We start from the raw sequence: 21,665 nt of genomic DNA on the forward strand, positions 1-21,665 counted from the left end.
CTCTCTCTCTCTCTCTCTCTCTCTCTCTCTCTCTCTCTCTCTCTCTCCTCCCTCCCTCATCTCTACCTTCCTCAAACTTAGAGTTGTGGGTAATCAGGAGGCGGCTCCTAGCTTAGGCAGCCTTGGTGTCAGGACAATTGTGCCGAAGATCCTGAGGGTGTGACCCCCTTCTGAGCCTCAGCTCTCTTGTTCCCTCCAGCTTAGTTAAGGCTTCCTGGGGGCGGCTTTGAAACATCCCATCTTTTCTTCCACCCTCACCTCTTCCCCCTCTCTCCTTTCCCTTTTAGCCAGGAACACAAGAGGGGCAGGAGAAGGTGGTCACTTTTTTTTTAAACTTTGCCCAGGGAGGTGATCATTCTAAAAAGCAATGAGAGATTTTTGAGAAGAAATCAAAGTCAGGGAGAGAGCTAGGTGCCTTCCAAGCCGGCACCTGGATGCTCTGCATTCTAGAGACATCCTTGCCTGCTTTGACTCTCTGTCGGGATTATGAAGCCAGCGCCCTGGCCAGGGGGTCAACAATAATGGAAAATAATAAGAGGGAAAGAACAAAAGAAAGACGAATGCCAAGGCTGAGAAAAAAGGAAAGAGAAATCAAACCAAGAAGGGGGAAATCAAGGAAAGAAAATTAAAGTATGTTGGGGGAGAAATAAGAAAATAGGAAAAGGGGAATCTTGTAATGATATTTGAATGTATCTAATTCATAACGGGTCTTTAGCTCAGAAAACTATTTGTCAGGTATTTTCTCTTGCTTAAAAAGATAAATAATTTTCCAAGTAGAAAAGCCCTCCCCATCTATAGATTAATAATTAAGGATAATTTGTAACTTTCCACAAGGTAACTTTTAGACCTAGCCTGATTTGTGCTTTAAAACGCGATCCAAGAAGAGGGAGCCGTGTTTTGTTTCCTAAGCATATATTTAGCTTCACGGGACGATTAAAAATCTCCTGGAATAAAATAATAGTTCCCTAAACAATTTCTAGATAAAGGAAACCCAAACGCGAGACTTCGGGCCGCTTCGAATCTCTCAGCCGGCCGGGAAGCCTCTCTCTTTTTCGGAGGGAATGAAACAGAGTCCACAGTCGGTTCACCCAGGCGACCAGTCTCTGCCTCGGCCCTGCTGCCGCTGCCTCACCCGGGATTTTTTTAAGGATTGCTTCCTGGATTTGCTAGTTGGGATCAGTGACAGGGAACCACTTCGAAACCCAGAGGGGAGCAGAGCAAGCAGAAGGTGGTCGAAAGAAGGGAGAGAGGCTCTGCGCTGGCCGGCGAGCCAGCCGACTGGCGGGCGAGCAGCTACAGCCCGGGTCTGCGCCAGCGGCGGTTGCGCATTCTTAGGCCGGATTCCGCACAGATCCTCCGCAGCCCATCGGCCCTGAACTCCAGTCGTGCCCGGTTGCAATCCCCACCTCATAGATTGGGGCAGAGGGGCCGGGCCCGGAGCCCGGTGAGGCTGAATTATTCATCTTTAATCTGCCCGCAGCTGCCGCCTTTTCATACCGGTAACGCGAGTTCTCCCGGGGCCTAAATTATTGATGGTCCGGGTTTGTAGGGAGCAGAGGGTGGGGGCAAGTGGGACCAAAGATGGGGAGACTATGGGCATGGGGGTTGTAAGATAAGAGATTCTGGCCTTCCGGACCTACTCGATTAGAGGCCTCTGTCCAGGGGTTTCTTGCGAGCTTGTTTTGGTCTCCCTATAAAAAGACGCGAGAGATTTAAAGAAGGCACGATATGTGCCCGCTTTCTCCGAAACTCGCTGGAGGCCATGGGGCAGCGGCTGCAGGTTGCAGACCTTGACTGGCCTGGCTCTGCCGCTGGAAGTCTCTGCGGTTGGATTGCTGAGTATCTGCAGATGCAGGTTAATCGCGCTAGGTGCAGGATTTCTAGACTGCTTTAGGCCGTGGAAAATGGGGCACCCGGCAGCGGCCTTGAGCCTGACACCCGGTGGCCTTCTTGGCTTCCAGGTTGGGAGCCCTCGCCCAGTTGGACGGGAAACCAGGGGCTCTCCTCTGGCCTCTGGGAGCATCCGCCCTTGCTGTTGGGTTTTGTAGGCAGCTGCCGAGGTCTGAGAGAGGTCAGAGGGTCCTGAACTGGTTTAGACTGGCAACAGGGACTGCTGAAGTCCTAAGTCCGCAGGTGCAGACCCTACCATGCCACCTTCGGGGGAGACTCGGGGCCCTAGTCTTGTGTAGCGTGCTAGACAAGCGAACCCCAGCAGCCGGCGTTTTTCAGCGGCTGCCGGGAAGATGGAGAGTCTTCGCCGCCTTGCGGTCTCTGAGTGCAGCCGATCCCGGACCACCACCTCCTCTGCCGCTCCTATTTCACCTGGATTTCTTTCCACCATAGACATTAGAGATGCAGAAGGGAAATATTGTCCAAAACACTTGAAGAGCGAAAACATAAAGGGAAGAAAGAACTCCTGATAAAGACAAAATGGCAAACAGGGAAAGAGGAAACAGTACGATTACAATTAGAAATAGGTACAAGGGAAGATGGAAGAGGCAGGCAGCGAAGGTGAAAGGGATGTGTTTGGCTTAGTCCCTCTTGATGCTGAAGACTCCGCTGAGCTGAGTCAGGAAGACCCCGACCCTCCAAATCCATCTGGCTCCCAGCCCTTGTGAAACCCAAGCCGCGCCAAACCTGCGGCGCAGGCGGGTTCCTAGTCCGCGGCAGTGCTGTCCCCGGCCCGGTCCTTCCTTTCTCCACATCACTACTTTCATCCTCGCTGACATTATTTCCCCTTTGTCGTTTATTCCTCTCCATTTTCCAGCTCTGTTCTCTCTTTCTCTCTCCCCAGGTTCTCTACTCTTCCCTCACTTTCTCCTTTGCGGCGCACTGGTGTGAGAGGCGGGCTCTTCCCTAATCCAGCTTCTGCGCGCTTACAGCTAGCGGGGTTCTGATATCGAATCCTCCCCCATCCCATCCGCCCACTAAGCCCCCTTTCTCCTCGAGTCCTGGGATATGCCCCTTAGCTTTGCCTGATCCCTTCGCACGTGGCGGGCCTCGGACCCTGACTAATGGCCGGTCCCTGCTGTGTGTGGGGTGTTGTGTTTTTTTCTTGTCTCTCCCCAGCAGGGCACGGGGGTGTGAACCAGCTCGGGGGGGTGTTTGTGAACGGCCGGCCCCTACCCGACGTGGTGAGGCAGCGCATCGTGGAGCTGGCCCACCAGGGTGTGCGGCCCTGTGACATCTCCCGGCAGCTGCGGGTCAGCCATGGCTGTGTCAGCAAAATCCTGGGCAGGTGAGGGCCGGGTGCTGCCTCCCTTCCCAGCTGAGGTTTTAGTTAAAAGTCGATGTGCCAGACAGGAAAGGAAGGAAGGGGCTTGAAAGATCTAAAGGGCTGGCTGCCCTCTTTGAGAAGGGCGTTCAAGTGAAGGCTGGGACGCGGAGTTAGGGTGGAGTAGAGTCTGGCCAGCGTCACCCAGCTCCTGGGCCCTCTCAGCGAAGGCAGCTACATTCAGAAAAGGAGGGCCTTTCCCCCAGCTAATCAATGTAGATGGGGTTGGAGGAAGAGGGTCCCAAGATGAGAAAAGGCAGCATGGGGAAGACTACAGGAGGGTGCAGGTTGCATAGAAACTCCGTGCTTCAGGTGGGATCAGCAAGCCCAGCATGGGTCCTTCTCTGCTTCCCAAGTGGAAGGTCAGCCTTCCACTGCCAGGGGGTGTCTGCTCTGGCCGCTGTCCCTACTCAGCCACTACGCCCCGTTTCCCACCCTAGTCAAGCACCTTCTGGAGTCTCTGCTCAGCTACACAGGGCCTTTTTCCCTTCACGCTGATGCCTAGGGAGGGAGAGCGGCTTAGCAGCTCTGGAGCTTGCAGCCCCCCTGCCCTTGCCACCACCGGCTTCTTGCTGACCCCGACGGCCTTCCTGGCCCAGGTACTACGAGACTGGCAGCATCAAGCCCGGAGTGATTGGTGGCTCCAAGCCCAAGGTGGCAACGCCCAAAGTGGTGGACAAGATTGCTGAATACAAGCGACAGAACCCGACTATGTTCGCCTGGGAGATCCGTGACAGGCTGCTAGCTGAGGGCATCTGCGACAATGACACAGTTCCCAGCGTCTCATCCATCAACAGGTGAGCAAAGCCCCCCATGGGCCTGGAGAACAGGACTCCAGTTCCCTACTCCTGCCTCTTGGGCCATCTCCCAGGGCCTTTCTTGGCTCTTTGTCTAGCCTCCACCCATCCTTTCCAACACCCAGCCTGCAGTCCTTTGGGCATGGTAAATAGACCTGAGGGGTAGAAACAGACAGACAGACTGACAGACAGCTCTTTCCAATTCGGAGCTGAGTTTTCCCTGCCAGGCTTCTCCCGCCGGTGTCCTGGAAATGAATCCAAGTGTTTGTGGTAATTAAGACTCCAAGATTACCCGCCTCAGGATCTAGAGACAATCACAGCCCATAGCAAAGTCTTTAAAATGACCACTGTCTATTCACCGCCTCCAAACAGACTTTTTCTTTCTAAAGTCATGTACCCTTCCCCAGGGGCAGCCAGAATCCTGGCTCCTTTACCAGTTCAGCCAACTCCCACAAAGCTCTCCTCCCGGGAGCCCAGATCTTGCTCGCCAGTTCCACACAAATTTCCGGCCCAGAAGCACTGGCATCCAGGTCTACAGAGCAGATGCCAGCCACCAGCCAGGACTTGGCAGACAGTAGACGAGCTGGACCAAGGACCGGGATGCCAGGCAGGGAGTGAGAGCTGGGACCCTGTGGCTGTCTCCTGGGAAATGCTCCCACCGCTAAGCTTGCCTGTCTTGAGGCTAAAATCTTTCCCATGATGATAGGTTCAGACACTGGGACCATGCAGGCTCTACTCAGCTCAACTTGCAGAATGCTTTTCAGTATAAGGCCTGGGAAACCACATGGTTATGTGTTATGTATATGCACTCCATCTAGTGTGTGCCTGGGTATCTCTCTAGGGTGACTCCAGAGCGCTCAGGCGACATTAAAGCCCTCAAACCGAGAGCAGCTTCCTAACTGCAGAACTGTGCAGCTTAGACAATTGCATGCGGGAGACTCTGGACTGCAAAAGTCCCACCCCAGCTGGAGGCAGGTGTCCACTTCTCAGGCACTCCCCCAAATGAAGAGACAGCTCAGAGTTTCCGCTGTTATTCTTCCTACTCTTCATAGACCCATTATCAGAACAACTAATAATTCAGATGATGCCTCTCTCTCTGCCCTAGCATCACCTACCTTTTTTTTTAATCCTTTGCAAATGATGTGGAATTATCCCAAATCATCTTGAAAACAGCAGGTAAAATTAGCTGGTAGAATGTACCTTGGCTAAAGAAGACTCCCTCTGCCACACGCGTGCTGTAACGTGCGGCAAGGCGACCCCAGAAATTATCCCAGTGTGTACCATCTGTATTAAAATGGTTATTCCGTTATGAACAGGGTAACATAATACTGATCAGATAATTATACACCCTCCGAAAACCTCCAGCTTCCCGGGTCTGGCTCAGCCAGGTATTGGAAACGTGAGGCTGTTTGACATTCACTTTCCAAAAGAGCCAGAGACATACACAGGGTAGACTGAGAGAGCACTAAGTGCTTTGCATTTAAAAGTCAAGAGGCTGGGGAGCCTGGGTGTTGAGGCAGGTGTGGCAGTTGCGGGGGGGGGGTGAGGACAATACTTTTCTTTCTTTTTCTCCTTTTTTTTTCTTTTTCCCCTGAGCCACCTAATGACTTTGCCTGTGGTCCTTACTATGAGATAGAACCGAATTCTTCAGAGGACAGTAGCTAAGCCAAGAGTGGCTGGGATGAGGAGTAATGTCATTGGGCTGGGTGGCGGGTGCTTTGGGAACTATTTTGGAGATATATTTATTGTCTATGATGGGAATCGCAAGCTTCGGGAGAGCCCAAGACAGACACGGTTTCAGCGGTTTGCTTTTTTTGAGTGGGGTAGCCCTGTCTGGCACCCTCCCTGGCCACTCCTCCCCACCCCCAACCCCTAGTATGTATCCACAGATGACTAGGCTATTTTAAAAGCTGATTTAAGTACAAGTTTGAGGAAGTTTCATCCAAAAACATAGAACACAGAGAACAAGTGATCCTAACATCAAACTTCAGAGCTCTGAAGGTACACCTACCAAACCGTAAGAAAGTAGACTAGCTGGCTGTCCGTGTGATGAGCGTTGGGGAAAGAATGGGCCTTGAGAGCCACAGAGGCTGCTGGGAACAGGATCCTATTACTGGAGGTACACACAGGCTTCCTTTGGGTGTGGAGATAGAGCCACTTCTGGGTAGGCATGGCTGAAGGTAGAAGGAGTGTAAGGCTAGGAACAGGGAAGCCACCAGCTGCATGGGGAGCCCTGGCTGTGTGGTTAAGCTTGCTTTGTCAATGGGATTTATCATACTATTTTTAATTTTGCTTTGGGAAGAATCCTTCCATGGTTGATACTTGGGAAGATTGGTTAGGGCTTCCCAGTGTGTCACTGGGACACATTTGGACATCAGTGTCGTTCTGGTGAGTGCTCTACCCTGAAGGGGAAGGTTCTTCTCCAGCTGTGTTTCATGCAAATGCATGAGAAAGGTGTGGCATGCCTGCTAGTGCTAGTTGTACTAGGAACTTGGGCCTTTCTATTTTGAGAATTCTCGCTCACTGCAGGAAGGATCTGGAGATTGACCTGTATGTAGAGAGGAGTGTGCTATAGGAAGTGGGGGAGTGGCTGAGTTCAGAGCTTTGGGGATGGTAGTGTGCCCATCTGTGTGGCTGTTATCGCTGGTACATACATGTATTATGTATTATGTGTGTGGGTGTGTGCGTGTATTCATACATACATGTCCCAAGTAAGAGTGCTCAAGAGCCAGCATTGGCTAGAAAGGAAGTCTACAGCCTGCTCACCCACCTGAGCCAAAGGTTTGCATCTTCTCCTCCCCCAAACAGATGCTGTCGCCGCACTTGAAATATGCTGTTATGGCTATAAACTAAATCGTTCTTCGTGCTTTAAAAATGGTTTTGGCATTCTCTGATCCTGTCGCGATAAAGCCTTGGCTGTCCAACCTGGATTCTCCCCTGGCAAATCCTCATAGAAATGCCTTCTCTGGGCTGAAGGTGTGGGAGGGAACCATCTACATCTGGAGACCACTGGCTAAAGTCTTATGTCTGAGCAGGTCATGGAGTTTATTGAATCATTATAAATATTGGGCTACTTAGAGCTGAGTGCAGAGTTGCCAGCTTGTTTGGCATCTCTGTTGGGGACACTGTAAATTGGTAACTTCAGATTGAAACCTGGCATGGGAAATGACGTAAGGGTAGGGTAGAGATGGGAGAGCTGTGTACCTAAAAAGGAGGAAAGTGCCTTGTCAGGTTGAGTTATTGACCAGGCAGGAAGGACTGTCCTGATGATATCACCGATCTTCAGATTGGAGTGTCCCCTTGGGCAGAGTGTGGAGTGTAGGGTTAAGGCTACATCCTCAGGGGTGGGGTCTCGAGGCAGCTGTTGAACTTCTTGAGGCTAGTCAGTACTTTGGGGGACAGGGACTCTGTACTCTTAGATCTTTGCAATGGACCCTTGGGACTTGTCAATTATCCACCTCCCTCATATTCTTTCTTAGCCTGTTTGCCTCAAAGCGAGTACATACATTCTTCCTTGCTGTGGCAGCACTGGCTTCAAGAAGGCTGCAGGCTCAATGCTGTGTTAAGCAATGCCAGTTGGTGTCCCTCAGGTGTCCCCACTGAGTAATTCTCAGGTGTTTGTCATTGGTCTGGTGAGGAGTGGGCAGTGGTCTACCACTTGTCTTTCCAAGTAAGCCAACAGTTATTAACCCTAGCCATGGGAATTTCAGAGACCCCTCCTAAACCAACACATCTGTTTCCACCTCTGCAGCTCAGACCCAAATCACTTAGATTTGATTCTTGGACCAGGCTTGATGAGGAAGCTGGAGCAGAGGGGTGACGTTGCTTGTCACATCTCCAGATCTATGCAGGGGTTTGGTTGTCACCACTTTTGGTGTCAAGACAAGGAGCTAGGGTGGGTCAGTGAGTGAAGAAAAAGACGTCATCCCAAAGAGGAATGAGAAAGATCAGGACAGAGGACATGTCTTGGAGCTCTTGGCCTCAGACAGGGGTTGTAAGTAGTTTCTTCTCTGTGGTTTCTGTCTCAAAACCATACTTACCCTTTTTTTTTTCTCCTAGTGGGAGTGTCTGCTCTCCATCCTTAGACAGGCATGTGAAACAGGTGTGGTCGTTAATCTGTTTCTTGTGTTTTTAATGCTTCACATTTCATTTTTGTTTATGTGTGTGTGTGTCTGTCTGTCTGTCTGTCTGTCTGTCTGTCTGTATCACACCTACCCCAGTGTTCATGTGCAGGTCAGAGGACAACTTGTGGGAACTGGTTCTCTTCTACCATGTGGGATCTGGGACTAGAACTTTGAAGGCTCTGGTAGACTTCTGGGCCAGACTCTCCTGTTGGTTGGCTCGTGGGTACTCAGGCTATGGCGTAGGTGTTCAGTAGTTGGCTGCTTTGAGTTCCTACCTCAGCTGGCAAGGTTAGAGAAGTAGATATAAAGAGTTATCCTAAAAAAAATAAAACCTCCAGGTTGGGTTTAGAAAGTGATGTAGAGAAGAAAGGAGAGGGGGGACCCCAAAATAAACAAATAAAGTCTCAACTGTTCTGAGAACTCAATAAAACAATCACATCAAATATGAAGAGGCATAAATCTTGTGTCTGCACAGGTAACCTACTCGATTGCTTTTATTATCGCTCAGGCTGACTCCATTTATTACCTTCCACAGCCCGGGCAAAGGAGACTGCATGGAGGGTGGTCTCTGGTGCAATCCTATACCCCAAGAGGCAACAATCAGCCCATACAGCCAGGGATTTCGATGGGAGCCAGGAAGGGCCCATCTGTCTGCATGAAACCAATCAATAACTCTGTAACCAGAGCCCTTGTCACAGGGAAATGGACAACACAACAGTTCAATAGAGGGGCCACAAGGGGAATTAGCCAAGTGGAGATGGTGCCAGGCAGTAGTAGTGTCTTGAGAAGGGAAGCAGGGATTCCTGGAGGAGCGATCAGGAAGGCAGGGATGGTGGCTCTCTGCATGCTTATAGGCACGGGTGAGGGTCTGCTGTGCAATCAGCCTCGGGAAGGAGAGGCAACACTGGATGTTCAGAGTGGAGGGACATGGGTCCTAGAGGGCGGCTGCGGAATGGACTTGTGATGCTCATACGGTGGTTCGATTGCCAACACAATGGGATAGACTTGAGGGCTAGAACATGCTCAGCTTTAGTCAGAGAAGCGGCTGAGGTATACAGCACAGATGAGTCATTCTCCTCAAAGTGTGTATTCTGGAGAAAGACAGGTTCCCAGAGGGGATGGAGGCCCTGCTTCTCACTCTTCTCAGCAGATCTGATGAAGGAACGCTTTAACCCGGGGCCCAGCATCTACTCCCAGCTTCCTTCAGCTGCAGGCCTGAAGGGACTTAGAGCTCAGGGCTCCCTTGAACCCCTCCTTAATGCTTTACAGTTCTTCCAATGAGAGGAGAATGTATACATGGAGAAGAAATCACTTTCCATGTTCTTAAAAAATCCAGCAGATGGGGTCCAACCAACCTGCCAATTTTCTAGATTCTGGATGTCTCTTCATACCTCCTGCCCCATCAGACTAAGTGTCTAGAACTCAGGACCATAAGGTAGTGGTAGCTATGGCCAATGAATCACCCAGAGAATGCAGAAGGGTTCCCGAAACCTGAAGACCAGTGCCTCCCAACCAGTCTCAAGCAAGGGCAACAGTAGTTGGAGAGAAGTTGTATCTTCTGGATTATCTGTCTGTCACTGGGCAGAGATGGTTTTCTCTTGTGGGTCACATTTTCTGGATTTGATGCTATCAAGGTACAGTTAGAATTGTATGCAAAATGTCTGCACAATGGCATATAGGGGTAAAGGTTGTTATCTTCTGTGTGGGAGACTATGTGGCTATGTCACCCATATCTATTCTTAGGTACAGGACTCTGAAAGCCAAGAGAACAAAGAAAATGGTCCCCAGTATGGGACCTGCCATTAGAGTGCGAGGCTGGGCACCTTGTCCTTGGCTCGAGTAGTTAATCAGCAAGTCGGTCATTTGGCTTGTTACCTACAGTGGCAACAGTCATAGAGTTTGGCTAAAGATGACTGCATTTCACAATTTAGATGACCTGGGTCCAAGTTTCCTGTCAAGTTTTGTTTGTATTACGATTAACCAGTTAGCCACAATGCGAAGGCCTGGGTGGTCGTGATCCCCCACTTTGTGATGGAGACTTTTGTGATCATGTGTGCATCCCTACTTCGACACTTGAGCCCTAGTCCTGTTGGCCCAGCTAGCTAGGGACCAGTGATGATATCACTAACCAAGACAGTGCTCTTCCAGGTACATACTTTTTTCCAAAACTGTGATCCAGACTAGGCTTAGATTCCAGGAGAGGCAGACAGATCTCCATGAGTTCAAGGTCAGCCTGCTCTACAGAATGAGACCCTGTCTCAAGCAAACAAAAACACCAACACACACACACACACACACACACACACACACGATCCAGGAAACCACAGATTATCTTCAAGCCCTGGAAATTTCAGGACCTCTTCTTGTGTTTCCTTTTTAAAAAGACTTATTCATTTACTTTTATGCATACGAGTGTTCTATCTGCATGTACACCTGTGTGCCAGAAGAGGGCATCAGATCCCGTTACAGATGGTTGGGAGCCACCATGTGGTTGCTGGGGATTGAACTCAGGACCTCTGGAAGAGCAGAGAGTGCTCTTAACCTCTGAGCCATCTTTCCAGTCCCTTATTGTGTTTCTTGAGGGACAATGTGATGAGAAGATATTTTGTGTTGAGAGAGAGAGAGAGGGAGAGGGAGAGGGAGAGGGAGAGGGAGAGGGAGAGGGAGAGGGAGAGGGAGAGGGAGAGGGAGAGATATTGAGAGTGAAGTCCTCATCTAGTTGGGAGTTTGACTTTGGATGTGGGGTAAGGAAAGTAGAGCGCGCCAAAGTCCAGACTAGTGCACACCAAGAGCAGATGCAGGTAGCCACAAGGGTCACACGCCAGTGTTCTCAGGGAAACTGGCAGGAGAAGGTGCGTGGATGTGTATAGGAGCTGGAGGCATGGGCCCAGCCTACAGGCATTGATACAGAGATGGATTTTACACTTACCGTCGTGTGAGTGAGCGTGTGTGCATGGTGAGGTTTGAGGATAACTTTTGGGAGTCTATTCTATCCTTTTCATTTTACCCTTTCCCCATTTTTGTACACGATGTGTGTATGTGTGCATGTGTGTGTACACACATGCACTCACATGTACATGTACACACAGGCCAAAGGTTAATGTCAGGAAATAGCCTCCATAGCTTATTCATTGACAAAAGGAATCTCAATCAAACCCAGAGCTTGCTGATATGACTAGTCTTGCTTGCTCCAGGGATCCCATCTCTGCCTCCTGGGCTGGTATTACAGATGGGCCACGGCTCCTGCTCAGCATCACGTGGGTTTGTGGAATCTGGATCTGAATACTCTGGTCCTCATCCATGCACAACAAACTCTTTACCCACTGAGGCATCTCTCCAGCCCCTCCCCCAACCTTGTCGGTTCCGGGGATTGAACTCAGGTTTTCCGGCTTGCATGGCAAGAGTCATTTACCTAGTGGGCCATCTTGCAGGACTCGAAAAGACACATTTTAACAACTCTGTGCTAACCAAATAAAGTACATTTGGGGTCCGATTCTCTCTTGGGCAGCAGTTGGCAGTCTCTGGTCTGTGTAATTCTACATACTGATCTCTGGTCTAGGAAAGAGCTGTGACCCCAGAGAAAATGTGAGAGAACCAACATTGCCCCTACATCTTAGTACAGAAGCTTCTGGGACGTCCATGGGAGATGGTAGAACTCTTTCTAGCTGGAGGAGGGAGCGGGTGAGTCCTGGATGACGAAGGAGATAGCAGGTGTGATACAGACTACAAGAGTGATGGAGGAGGTGAGAAGCTGAGAGGAGAAAGTGGTCTGGTAGCTCCCATGGCCTGCATGGTATTTGGGAATGAAGCACAGAGCAATGACAGTTGTGAAGGGAAATAGATCACCATAATCTAAACAAGGGCATTTGGTCCCTGAAACACCTTAGATGTGGTTAGAGAATGCCAGTGCCCAGGGTAGCTGGTTGTTCAGGCTGATGGCATTCTGAGAAGCCCGGAGTTGACAAAGAAGAAAAGGAGAAGCCAGCTGTGGAGATGTTTCTGACATGAGGGTGGGGCAGAGGAAGTGACATTGCAGGCAAATTCTCAAGGTCAGAGTTTCATGGTCCTTTCTAAGAGACAGCTATGGGAACAAGAACATGGCCATGACCACCTCCCCCTCAATATTCTGCATATCCTGGCAGTGGCTGTGGCTGTCATTGCCAGGACCAAGAAAAGAGAGGGACCAAGAAGAAGGCAGGGTGATCCCTGCTTTCTCAGCTCCACAATGGAGCTACCTAGAACTTAGGGCCACACTGCTCCAGACTTCCTGCTATGCTTGCTTTCAGGCTGGCCTGACCATGGTGAGCTCCCTCTACAATGGCCGGAGAGCAGAGGCAGCTGGCAGTATGTGCCAGGCCATTCTTGGCAGGGTACACAGCAGGGCAGCTGGCTGGAAAGTGAGCAGCATTCACCTTGCAGACACAGCAGAGAAACATGAGGAAGGATATAGAGACCTGGGGGAGAGAGAGCAGGAAGGACGTAACGGGTCCCAGAGCTCAAGCAAATGATGACTAGCTAGTACTGGGGAAGCTTTTCCTGGTTCTGGTGCTCCCTCTTGGCCCTGGAATCTTTGAGGGTCCAGATGCCCATACCTTCCAGGGAAGGGAAGGAGCTCAGGGATCCAACAGTGTTGGATCTGATGGATCACCGAGATGATCAGGTACAAGTACCTCACTCTGACCCTTATTCTGCCAGCCTTTGTCTGACTTCCATGGTTCCTTGTGTTGTCCTCAGAGAATATGATGGGCCTCGGTGTGGCTCTGTTTGAGAGACTGTGTGGCTAGTGGTTTCTAGCTATGCCTGGCTTTCATAGCCTGGGAGGCTGGGAGCATTGCTGAGACATCTCAGAAGTCAAGTCTTGTCGAAGTGAGAACAGGTGATCTGCTTATTCAGAAAGCTTCTGGCTGGCTGGATTGTTTGATCCCAAAGCGAGAATCCCTGGCATCACTTGGATAGTCTGCTTGTTTGGGATGTTACTGAATGCTACCCAGAGAGCAATGGGCCAAAGGGACAGTAGATGTCCTAGTGGGTCAATAGCTAAGGAGCAGGTCAGGTCTACAAAAGGTTCGGACGCAATCGGTAAGCACGGCTGTTATCTGAAGTATGGGCCCACATGAGATCAGTGCAGACTGGCTCTGTTGGAGGTGAGCATGTCACCTGTATGTGGCATTAGGTGAACTGGCAGCCACAGCTTTGGTTGTGTTTACCTGTAACCTCAGAGGCAGCCTGTGTAGAGATGAGACCAAAGGTCAGGACGGTTATCAGCTATCATCTGCAGCGTGCGCCCGCCAAGGTCCTCCCTCCTCCGTGGGTTAGACGGATGGGTAGGCGAGGCCAATCTCTGACTGTCGAGTGAAGAGTTGATTCTGATTGAAGAGTGAGGAGAAGCTGATAAGATAAGGGAGGCCACCTTTCCTCCAGGGATCAACCGAGGTGTCATGTTCTCCACTCCTCTGCTTCTCTAAGAAGGGCAGGCTAACTTCCAAGTACCATGACTATCTGACTTCTGGGAAAGCCAAAGGAAAGGAGGTTCCTTCCACTGTGGTCCTGGGAGGGAAAGCCTGGCAAACTCCCAGGTGAGAGAGAAAAGGCACCAGAAGGAAGACAGCAGGAGAGAGGGGAGGGCCGAATGCCCTGACACTGAGAGGGGAGGGCCGAATGCCCTGACACTGATTGGCCCTGGCCTGGTATGGGCCCACAGAAAGAGCCTGAGGAAGGGCAGCTGTGAGGCATCCAGCCTTCTGAGCCTGGTGCTTGGTCTCCTGCAGGGGACACAGCTCTGTCTCTAGTCCAATCCCTTCTAGAAACAGGGGTCACCCTCACTCTCTACCCACTACCCTCCGATCTACCATATAACATCTGCCTCTTCCTCCACTCCCGCTTCCTCAACCCCTGACCCTAGGGAGACACTCTAGAAGGTCATGCAGACTTCTTAAGAGATGACCTCTCAGGGTAGGGACAAAAAAAAGTTGAGAGAAATTCATTTCATGGCCAGTGGCTGCTTAGAAGAGGCGACTCCGGCGTGGGAACGTGATAAATGTTAACTGAGCATTAATCGCATTAAAGAGGGCCCTATAAACTTTTCATTTCTAATTAAATTCGTCCAGTGATGCTGCCCAAGCGAGTACTCTGAGCCTTTGTTTATGTGGAAAATTAAAATGCAAATACAATGGGATTTATTTCCAGGAGTGGAGTGATGCTCTGGCCCCTCTGGCTACTGGTCTCTAGGCCTGTCAGGCTAGAGGACTCTGCAGGTGCTGTCCGCTGTGCAACACAGTTTTGTTGTGAAGGGAAAGGCCAGAGTTCAAGGTCAAATACAGTCAGACATGAGGAGAAGTTACCGAAAGAATTAAAGAGGAGAAAAAGTAATAGACAACCCACTAATGTAGGAAAGCGTTTTCTTGATTTTCTAACCTTCTGACTGTAAGAATAGTGACCCCCCAAACAAACAAACAAACAAACAAACCCTTGTTTGTAAATAACATCACCGTAAGCCTCCCTTGCATGTGTGGTTAAAAAAAAAAAAGTGCAGGAGGGAGCATTTGGAGGCATCCATGAGACTGTTCCTAAAAGAACTCACAGATGTCATCAGGAAAGGAAGGCCTACAGCCAGGCTTTCTCACCAGTGCTTGGAGGGTCAGCTGCCGTCCACATCATGGTTTTGCTAGGTCCTTCTTGCCAATGCCAAGTGGCTCTGGCACTGGGTAGTAGAGCATAGAGGCACACAGCGAGAAGGACATTGTGCATGCACGCCCGCACGCAGGCACGCAGCCTCTTCCACATAAGAGAGAGCTGGTGGCTCGTAAGAATGAACAAACGGCTCCCACAAATGAGCCTTTTAGTACCTTGATCTCTTAGATGGAAGCAGAAACCCTTAATGCTGTTGAATGGAGCGCTATGAGTTCCTGCTTACTAAAACATAAATTAAGTTGAGAGGAGAGAAAAACCTAGGTAAGAAAAATCATTTGGGTATATCATTTAGAGACACTGAAAAATAGCTACGGTGCGGCGCGAGTAAGGAAGTTGTAAATAGCATTAAAACTCAAGAGGGAAAGGAAATAGAAGTAGGAGGGACGAGAAAAGGCAGAGCATTAAATCACAAATAGAAGCTCGTGTACAAAGTCACAAACCAGATTTATACCAAGCTTTGCAAAATCTACAGCCTGGACTGACAGTAGGTGGGGATCCCAGGTGCTGGCGTCCACAGGCCCAAGGCATCCTGACAGTGGAGAGAGAGGGCAGGCTGCTCACTGTGCTGGATTCTGGGATTGATCCATCCACTCCCTGTTCAGGGATCTGATTGGTACGGCTCTACAGACAGTCAAGGATACAGCCGCATGAGAGTCTTTAAAGGTCTTTAAGCACACGAGTCTCTTGTGAGCTAGATCCGAGTCCTAATGGTTCTCCAAGGTAGCAACCCATTCCTGGAACGCCGCCTGCTTGCCTGAACTTCACAAACAACTGCTACCCCCGCCCTCTTTAGTGTGTTTTATTCTGGGTTATTCTTTTTTCTCTTTAGTGTTTACTTGTATCTTGGGAATGCATGAGCACTTGCTGACAAGCAGGTTAATGACCATGGCAACGCCCAAACATCTGGAAGAAAATTTAAAAAAAAATTTAGTCAATCACCTATGTTAGTTGTCCATAGGATGTCAAAGATCTGGTGATTTAACTTGTCCACCCAGCTGATTGGCTTTCTCAGGTTTCATTCAACCACAGAACCAGCATACCCAGGAAACACCTGTTTCAGAGGAAAATATTCTAGGAAGCATAGTGTGGTGGTTAGGAAGTATCTTGCATGCTCTGGGTTTGGTTTCTGATTTAAAGGGAGCCTGGACCAGGCACAGGGGTGGCAGCAGTTTGTGTCTGGATGAGCTCAGCCATTGAATACTTTGGAAGAGGTTCCATCCAAATAACCTTCGGCTATCCATTAGGCCTGGCTTCCACTAGGGAATCTGCCATCTGAAGGGCCTTAATAGACATGACCAGTCATTGACCCACCCTTCCAATCACCCATTCAGAAATGTCTTGCTAAGCACCTTCTGTGCGCCAGGCAAATCACACAAAGCTCCATGGCACAATACAAGAGAGAGACTCCAGGGGGTCATTGCCATATTTTGAGTCTGGCTAATCTCCCATCTTTTCTGTACCTCAGTTTCCCTCGTCATGTAAGATGGGGATAGTTGCTTAAATCTCTTATAGACTCACACAAGGGTTAAATGAACACACCCACTCACCCCACCCCACCCCCGCTATAAATCTACTTAGAATTGCAACTACCCAATATTAAGGAATCAATAAATGTACTATTCTTATTGCAATAGTAATAATCAAGCACGCATTTTTAGTTTTAGCCTGTGTCGATATGTGCGTCTTCTGGTTTGTATGTGTATAGCACAGACGCATTTAAATAAGGTTTGAAAGGTCGGTTCTCTTGGCTCATATCTGTAATCCCAGCACTCAGGAGACTGAGGCAGTAGCATCTAAGGCCTGCTTAGGATTATATACAGAAGCCTTGTCTAAAAACAAACAGGAAAAGAAAAACAATAAGAAAAGAAGAAAGCCTGACTAAAGAGCCAGAAGGATATTTATAAGCAGGGTTAGTTTCATGAGCACCTATGAGGTTCATAGTATCCAGTGAATCCAGCTGAATTCAGGAAGTGAGCTGACTCTCTGTTTTCCAGTGGGTGGAGAATCTCTGTGACTCAGGTCTCTGACCACTGAATTCAAGGACTTCCCTCTTTGTCCACTTTGAGAGCCCAGCAAGTATACATGTGTGCATATGTGCATGCCTGTTTGCACACTCGTGTGCACAGCCGTGCCCTCCTCCAGGATGAGCTGGCACTTGTTTGAGGACTTGGAGGTTGGCATTTTCCAGGCTCTGTGGCATTTTCCCAAGTTGTGCTTCTTTGCATTTGTAATTTTTGTTTTTAAAGAGATAAATGAGACAGCGGTGGGGGAAGTCTTCAGGTGATAGTTTTGAAGGGTTTTCCTGGTTCTTAAATGCCATCACAGGGAGAGAGAAGGGAGGCAACCAGGAATAGAGGGGGAAGAAAGGCAAGAAAACAGAGATAAGAATGAAAGAGAAGAGCAAGTGAATAGTTGAACTGAAACCATATCTATCAAGTGTGGTCCTTTGTGACTGGGTGCTCCAGGGAGGATGGAGATCCCGTAACCGCTACAGTTAGCACCACCACTGAGGGAAAAGTATTTTTTTCCCCTTCCCTTCTCCCTCTTGTTCCAGCCCCACTCGCTCCAGCCCCGCTCACTCCAGCCCAAAGGTTTATTTATTTATTTATTTATTTATTTATTTATTTATTATATGTAAGTACACTGTAGCTGTCTTCAGACACCCATAAGAGAGCAACATATCTCATTATGGATGGTTGTGGGTGCTGAGATTTGAACTCATGACCTCCAGAAGAGCAATCAGTGCTCTTAACTACTGAGGCATCTCACCAGCCCCTGAGGGAAAAGTATTTTAAGAAAAGAACTTAGAAAATCAAATTACTTTGGGTTTTGTCTATTTGGTACCACAATCCAAAGGAACTGGATAATGATATATTCCTCTGTTCAATCTATGTCTAGCAAGAACAAGGTGAAAACCAAAGTTTCCCTAATCTCAGGATGATGTGTCTCTATGTGAAACCCCGTGGAATGTGGCTGAGACTTAGGCTTCCACTTTCCCGCTTCGGTTCAGTGACCTCTGTCCGTTCAGCGAACCCTGAAGAGCCACACTCAAGTGCCTAACCAGTTACTTCTCAAATCTCTTAAGATCTCTTTTATTTTTAATTATGTGTGTAAGTAGGTGTGGGTGTGGGCGTGTGCACATGTGTGCAGGTATACCTGGTGGCCAGAGCTGTTGGATTCCCCAGAGCTGGACTTACAAGCTGTTGTGAGCTACCAGATGTGGGTGCTGGGAATCCAGCTCAGATCCTCTGCAACAGTGTGTGTTCTTAAACGCTCGGCCGTCACTCCAGCCTCCTTTTTGAAACCTATCAGTCAAGTTAGCTAGCTGTTAAAGGGCCATATTTTTCTTAATTTTAAAGGTAACTCAGTGCTGGGGGTTGAGCCTAGGGCTTTGTGTATACTAGGCAGTTGCTTAACACTGAGTTACATCCTTAACCCTTGGAGAAGTTTAAAATCAGCAGAGTTGGAATTGTGGGGACGAAGTCACCCTCAGAGTGTTTCCAGTTACCTGTGAACCTACAAGAGGTTGTCATCTCCCCTGTTCCTGGTCATTAGAACAGAGCCAGCTGTTGTCTCTATCATCCCCCAGCCCCTGAGTTGTCCAAACAACCTGGGAGGAGGAGGCCCCACCCCGCAGCCAGGGGAGAGGTACCCAACTGCAGTTTTAATACATCTTCCCTTAAAACACACAACACGCCTCTTGATTGACCTTATGATTTTATGTGCACTAGCTTGCTTGCTTACTTGCTTATATTTGGCCAATCTCATGGCTGTTTTACCCAGCAAACGTTTATAGTCATCACCAGCGTCATCACCCTCACCATCATCATCACCATCATCATCACCATCACCACACTCATCTAACCAGTCTTTGCTACAGTGAGGCAGTATGAGTAAGTTAACGTATTAATTGATGTGAACCTGATGAACAACCCCACAATGCTTTGCAGCAGTGTTCATAGGTGTGGTAACTGGAGTACAGAGAAGTAGAATAACGTGCTCAAGGTCACAGACTAGGTAGCAGACCTAAGATTTGAACCCACAGAGGAGTGGTGGTGAAACCCATGTGCTTATCCACTACACCACGGTTCTTATTTACTTTGGATCAAAGACAATGCAGATCTGAGGTGTTCTCTTCTCTGTCTCATGCCCTGCTGCAATCTTTACTCAAGCTTAGAGCATGTACCCTGTGCCCTGGTGGAAGGTCACAGCTGTAATTGTAATTCTACTACTGGGCCACATCATCTGGAAATGGTGGAGAAAAGATACCCTGGGACAGTACCACAGAGTGGAGAGGAGCAGGGCTCTGGGAGCCTCCAGTCTTGGTGATGTTCCCACTGGGATGGGAGATTTACTTCCCTCTATCCTCCTGATCCCCACCTGAGGTGTAGACTTTACACGGGAATAGATAGTGTTTGGGGTTAGGCAGATGAAGGGAGGGTAAGACCAAGACCTGAACCAGTATGGTTAAGTCAGAACTCTCCCAGCCAAGAATAGACATGTACACTTTATCATCAAGAGGATAGTTGTCCTGCATCTCTAAAATTTTCTCAATGGAAAGAAGCAGAACAAATGACCAGGCCAGAGGAAGGTCAAAAAAAAAAAAAAAAAAAGCAGGATTGTTCCTCTCACCCACCACAATAAGAAGAAGGCTATTAAAGCAATTACCGAATCACACAACCACCACCCAGATCCAGCATCATTACTCAGCCCACGTCACCAAGGAGACACCCATTAACCTAATCTCTGAGACATACATTATGAATAAAGAGATGCAGATATGATCAATGAACACAATAATTCAAAGCAGAAACAGACACCGCCACCAAACAATACTCGAATTCCTCCAACCTGGTCTTACAGGAAGGGCAGTCACCTCGATACAATACCACAAACCAAAACAAACCCGAGGCTGGTTGCTGGGATGCATCCACACAATGTCACACATGCTAACGCACAACACAAGTCAAGCTCTCTGTCCCAAAGGCTACCCATACACAAAGGCTGGGATGAGTTGGGTGGCCCCTGGAGCAATGGTAAACACTGGTAAGACATACAAAGGTAGGGTCAGCATTGAAACACCCAACCCTCAGCACACCCTGCAGAATGTAGTCAGAGCTACAGTGTCGCCAGGCTCAGGACAGCTGCCAGGACGGAGCACCGCCCCCTGTCCAGCAGGTGGACGTATCTAGACCATCACTTCTGATAAGGCCTCAAGGCTCTGGTTGCCACTAAAAGAGTAAACTGTCCCCAGAGCCTGCTTCCTGAGACAGGACAAATCAGCTCCATCCTGGCTGGAGTTTAATAAGACCTCGCTGTTATGGAAAATGACAGAGCTTCAGGGATGGCAGGGAAAGGTGGGGGTTGGGGGAGCTCTCCAAGCTGGGTGCAGGAATTCCCCTCTGACTGCTGCCTCTATGGCCATTTGGAGCTGAAGCCCTCTCTTGCTGGGTGTTCACTGAGTATCGATTCAGTCTGCAAGCAATTTTAATATTTCTTCAGGGACTTTCCAGCAACAGCACAAGTCATTAATTCACCCTCCCAAATTGCTTATTCAATAGCAGGAACATGGCTCCTGAATAAAGTCCCAGAATTTATGTGACTTGCACAAGTCAGGAGGTCAAACAACTGTTATGGAGCGAAGTTAAAAATCCAAATAAAATATTGACACTTTTTTGGGGAGGGGAAAGAGAGGGAGGCCAAGGTATTTAAAATAGGTTTTTGTTGCAATGCCTCCAGGATAAAGAATGGAAGGGGACTGAAGACAAGTTGGAGTTTATAAAATCAATGGAATTTATTGCACATCTACTTGGCATTTAATAATTCTCTCATTTCCACATCCCCCACCCCCACCCCATTCTGGCCACCGACAGGGAGATACACAGGTATACAAATGCACACTTATGCACATCAATACTGCCGCACGGACCGATATGAAAACAGGATTGGGATGTGCGTGACGCAGGCACCCAGAAAAGGGAACATTGATGGGTTTCACTGTAGCTGCATGTGTTTAACAGAAGCAGGCATAACTTGGCAGATATTCATGAAGTCGCTTTTGATAAGTATATTCACTGTTATAAATCTCAGATCGAGGCATTAGATATACAAAGATACGCTCATCACAGAGATAGTTTCTAAAATGTAGACGCCGAGAAGCATCTATATGCAGGATCATCGTGGGAGTGTGTATACGATTTGCAAATTATGGTTTGTTTGTAACACGGACGTGATGCTTATTAAATAAGTGATGGTACACGCATGGGAGACGAAAGCATGTTTCAAATCACAGCCACATACAACCCCGGCTAGTTTCCTACAGATGTTTGCTCAGTTGTCCAAATCATGTATGTGGAAAGACGAAGAAAATCGTTCCCGCTCAAATAGACACAAAGCATTATTGATATAGAAATTTCCAGAGGAGATCATATTACGAAGCCCTCAGATATTGAAGTCACAGGCTTGGGACCAAAGCAATCTGATATTAAGAATGTGACCTTGGGTGAGCTGCTTAGCCATGCTGTTGACTCTAAGGGAGAATAGAAAACACACCTATTTGATTGGGCCGCGGTTAGGATTGGAGTGAGAAAATGCATTGTGTACCGTGTCTCTTTTATAGTGAATACAGAAGAAATGGTCCGGGCCTGCAAGGTGGTTCAGTGGGCGAACGGACCTGTTGCCCTGGTTGATGACCCGAGTTTAACAGCCAAACCCTAGTCCAAAAAAAAAAAAAAAAAAAAAGAGAGAGAGAGAGACACTGGTGTAAAGAGATAACTTACT

At 48.7% G+C, this 21,665-nt stretch overlaps 1 protein-coding gene across 10 annotated transcripts in view; it reads left to right on the forward strand.

Moving 5' to 3' along the window:
- Nucleotides 1–21,665, forward strand: part of Pax2 (paired box 2) — a 92,939-nt gene that overhangs the window by 11,574 nt on the left and 59,700 nt on the right. For 6 of the 10 annotated variants that reach the window (XM_028773605.1, XM_028773640.1, XM_028773596.1 and 3 more), the window contains 2 exons: nt 3,070–3,238; nt 3,874–4,071. In XM_028773605.1, coding sequence (XP_028629438.1) covers nt 3,070–3,238; nt 3,874–4,071 — 367 coding nt within the window. The remainder of the gene's footprint in view (nt 1–3,069; nt 3,239–3,873; nt 4,072–21,665) is intronic. The other 4 variants (XM_028773612.1, XM_028773622.1, XM_028773625.1 and 1 more) reach the window with 1 other exon arrangement.

This window comes from Grammomys surdaster, unplaced genomic scaffold, assembly GCF_004785775.1.
Source record: "Grammomys surdaster isolate TR1022 unplaced genomic scaffold, NIH_TR_1.0 66, whole genome shotgun sequence".
Lineage (NCBI taxonomy): Eukaryota > Metazoa > Chordata > Mammalia > Rodentia > Muridae > Grammomys > Grammomys surdaster.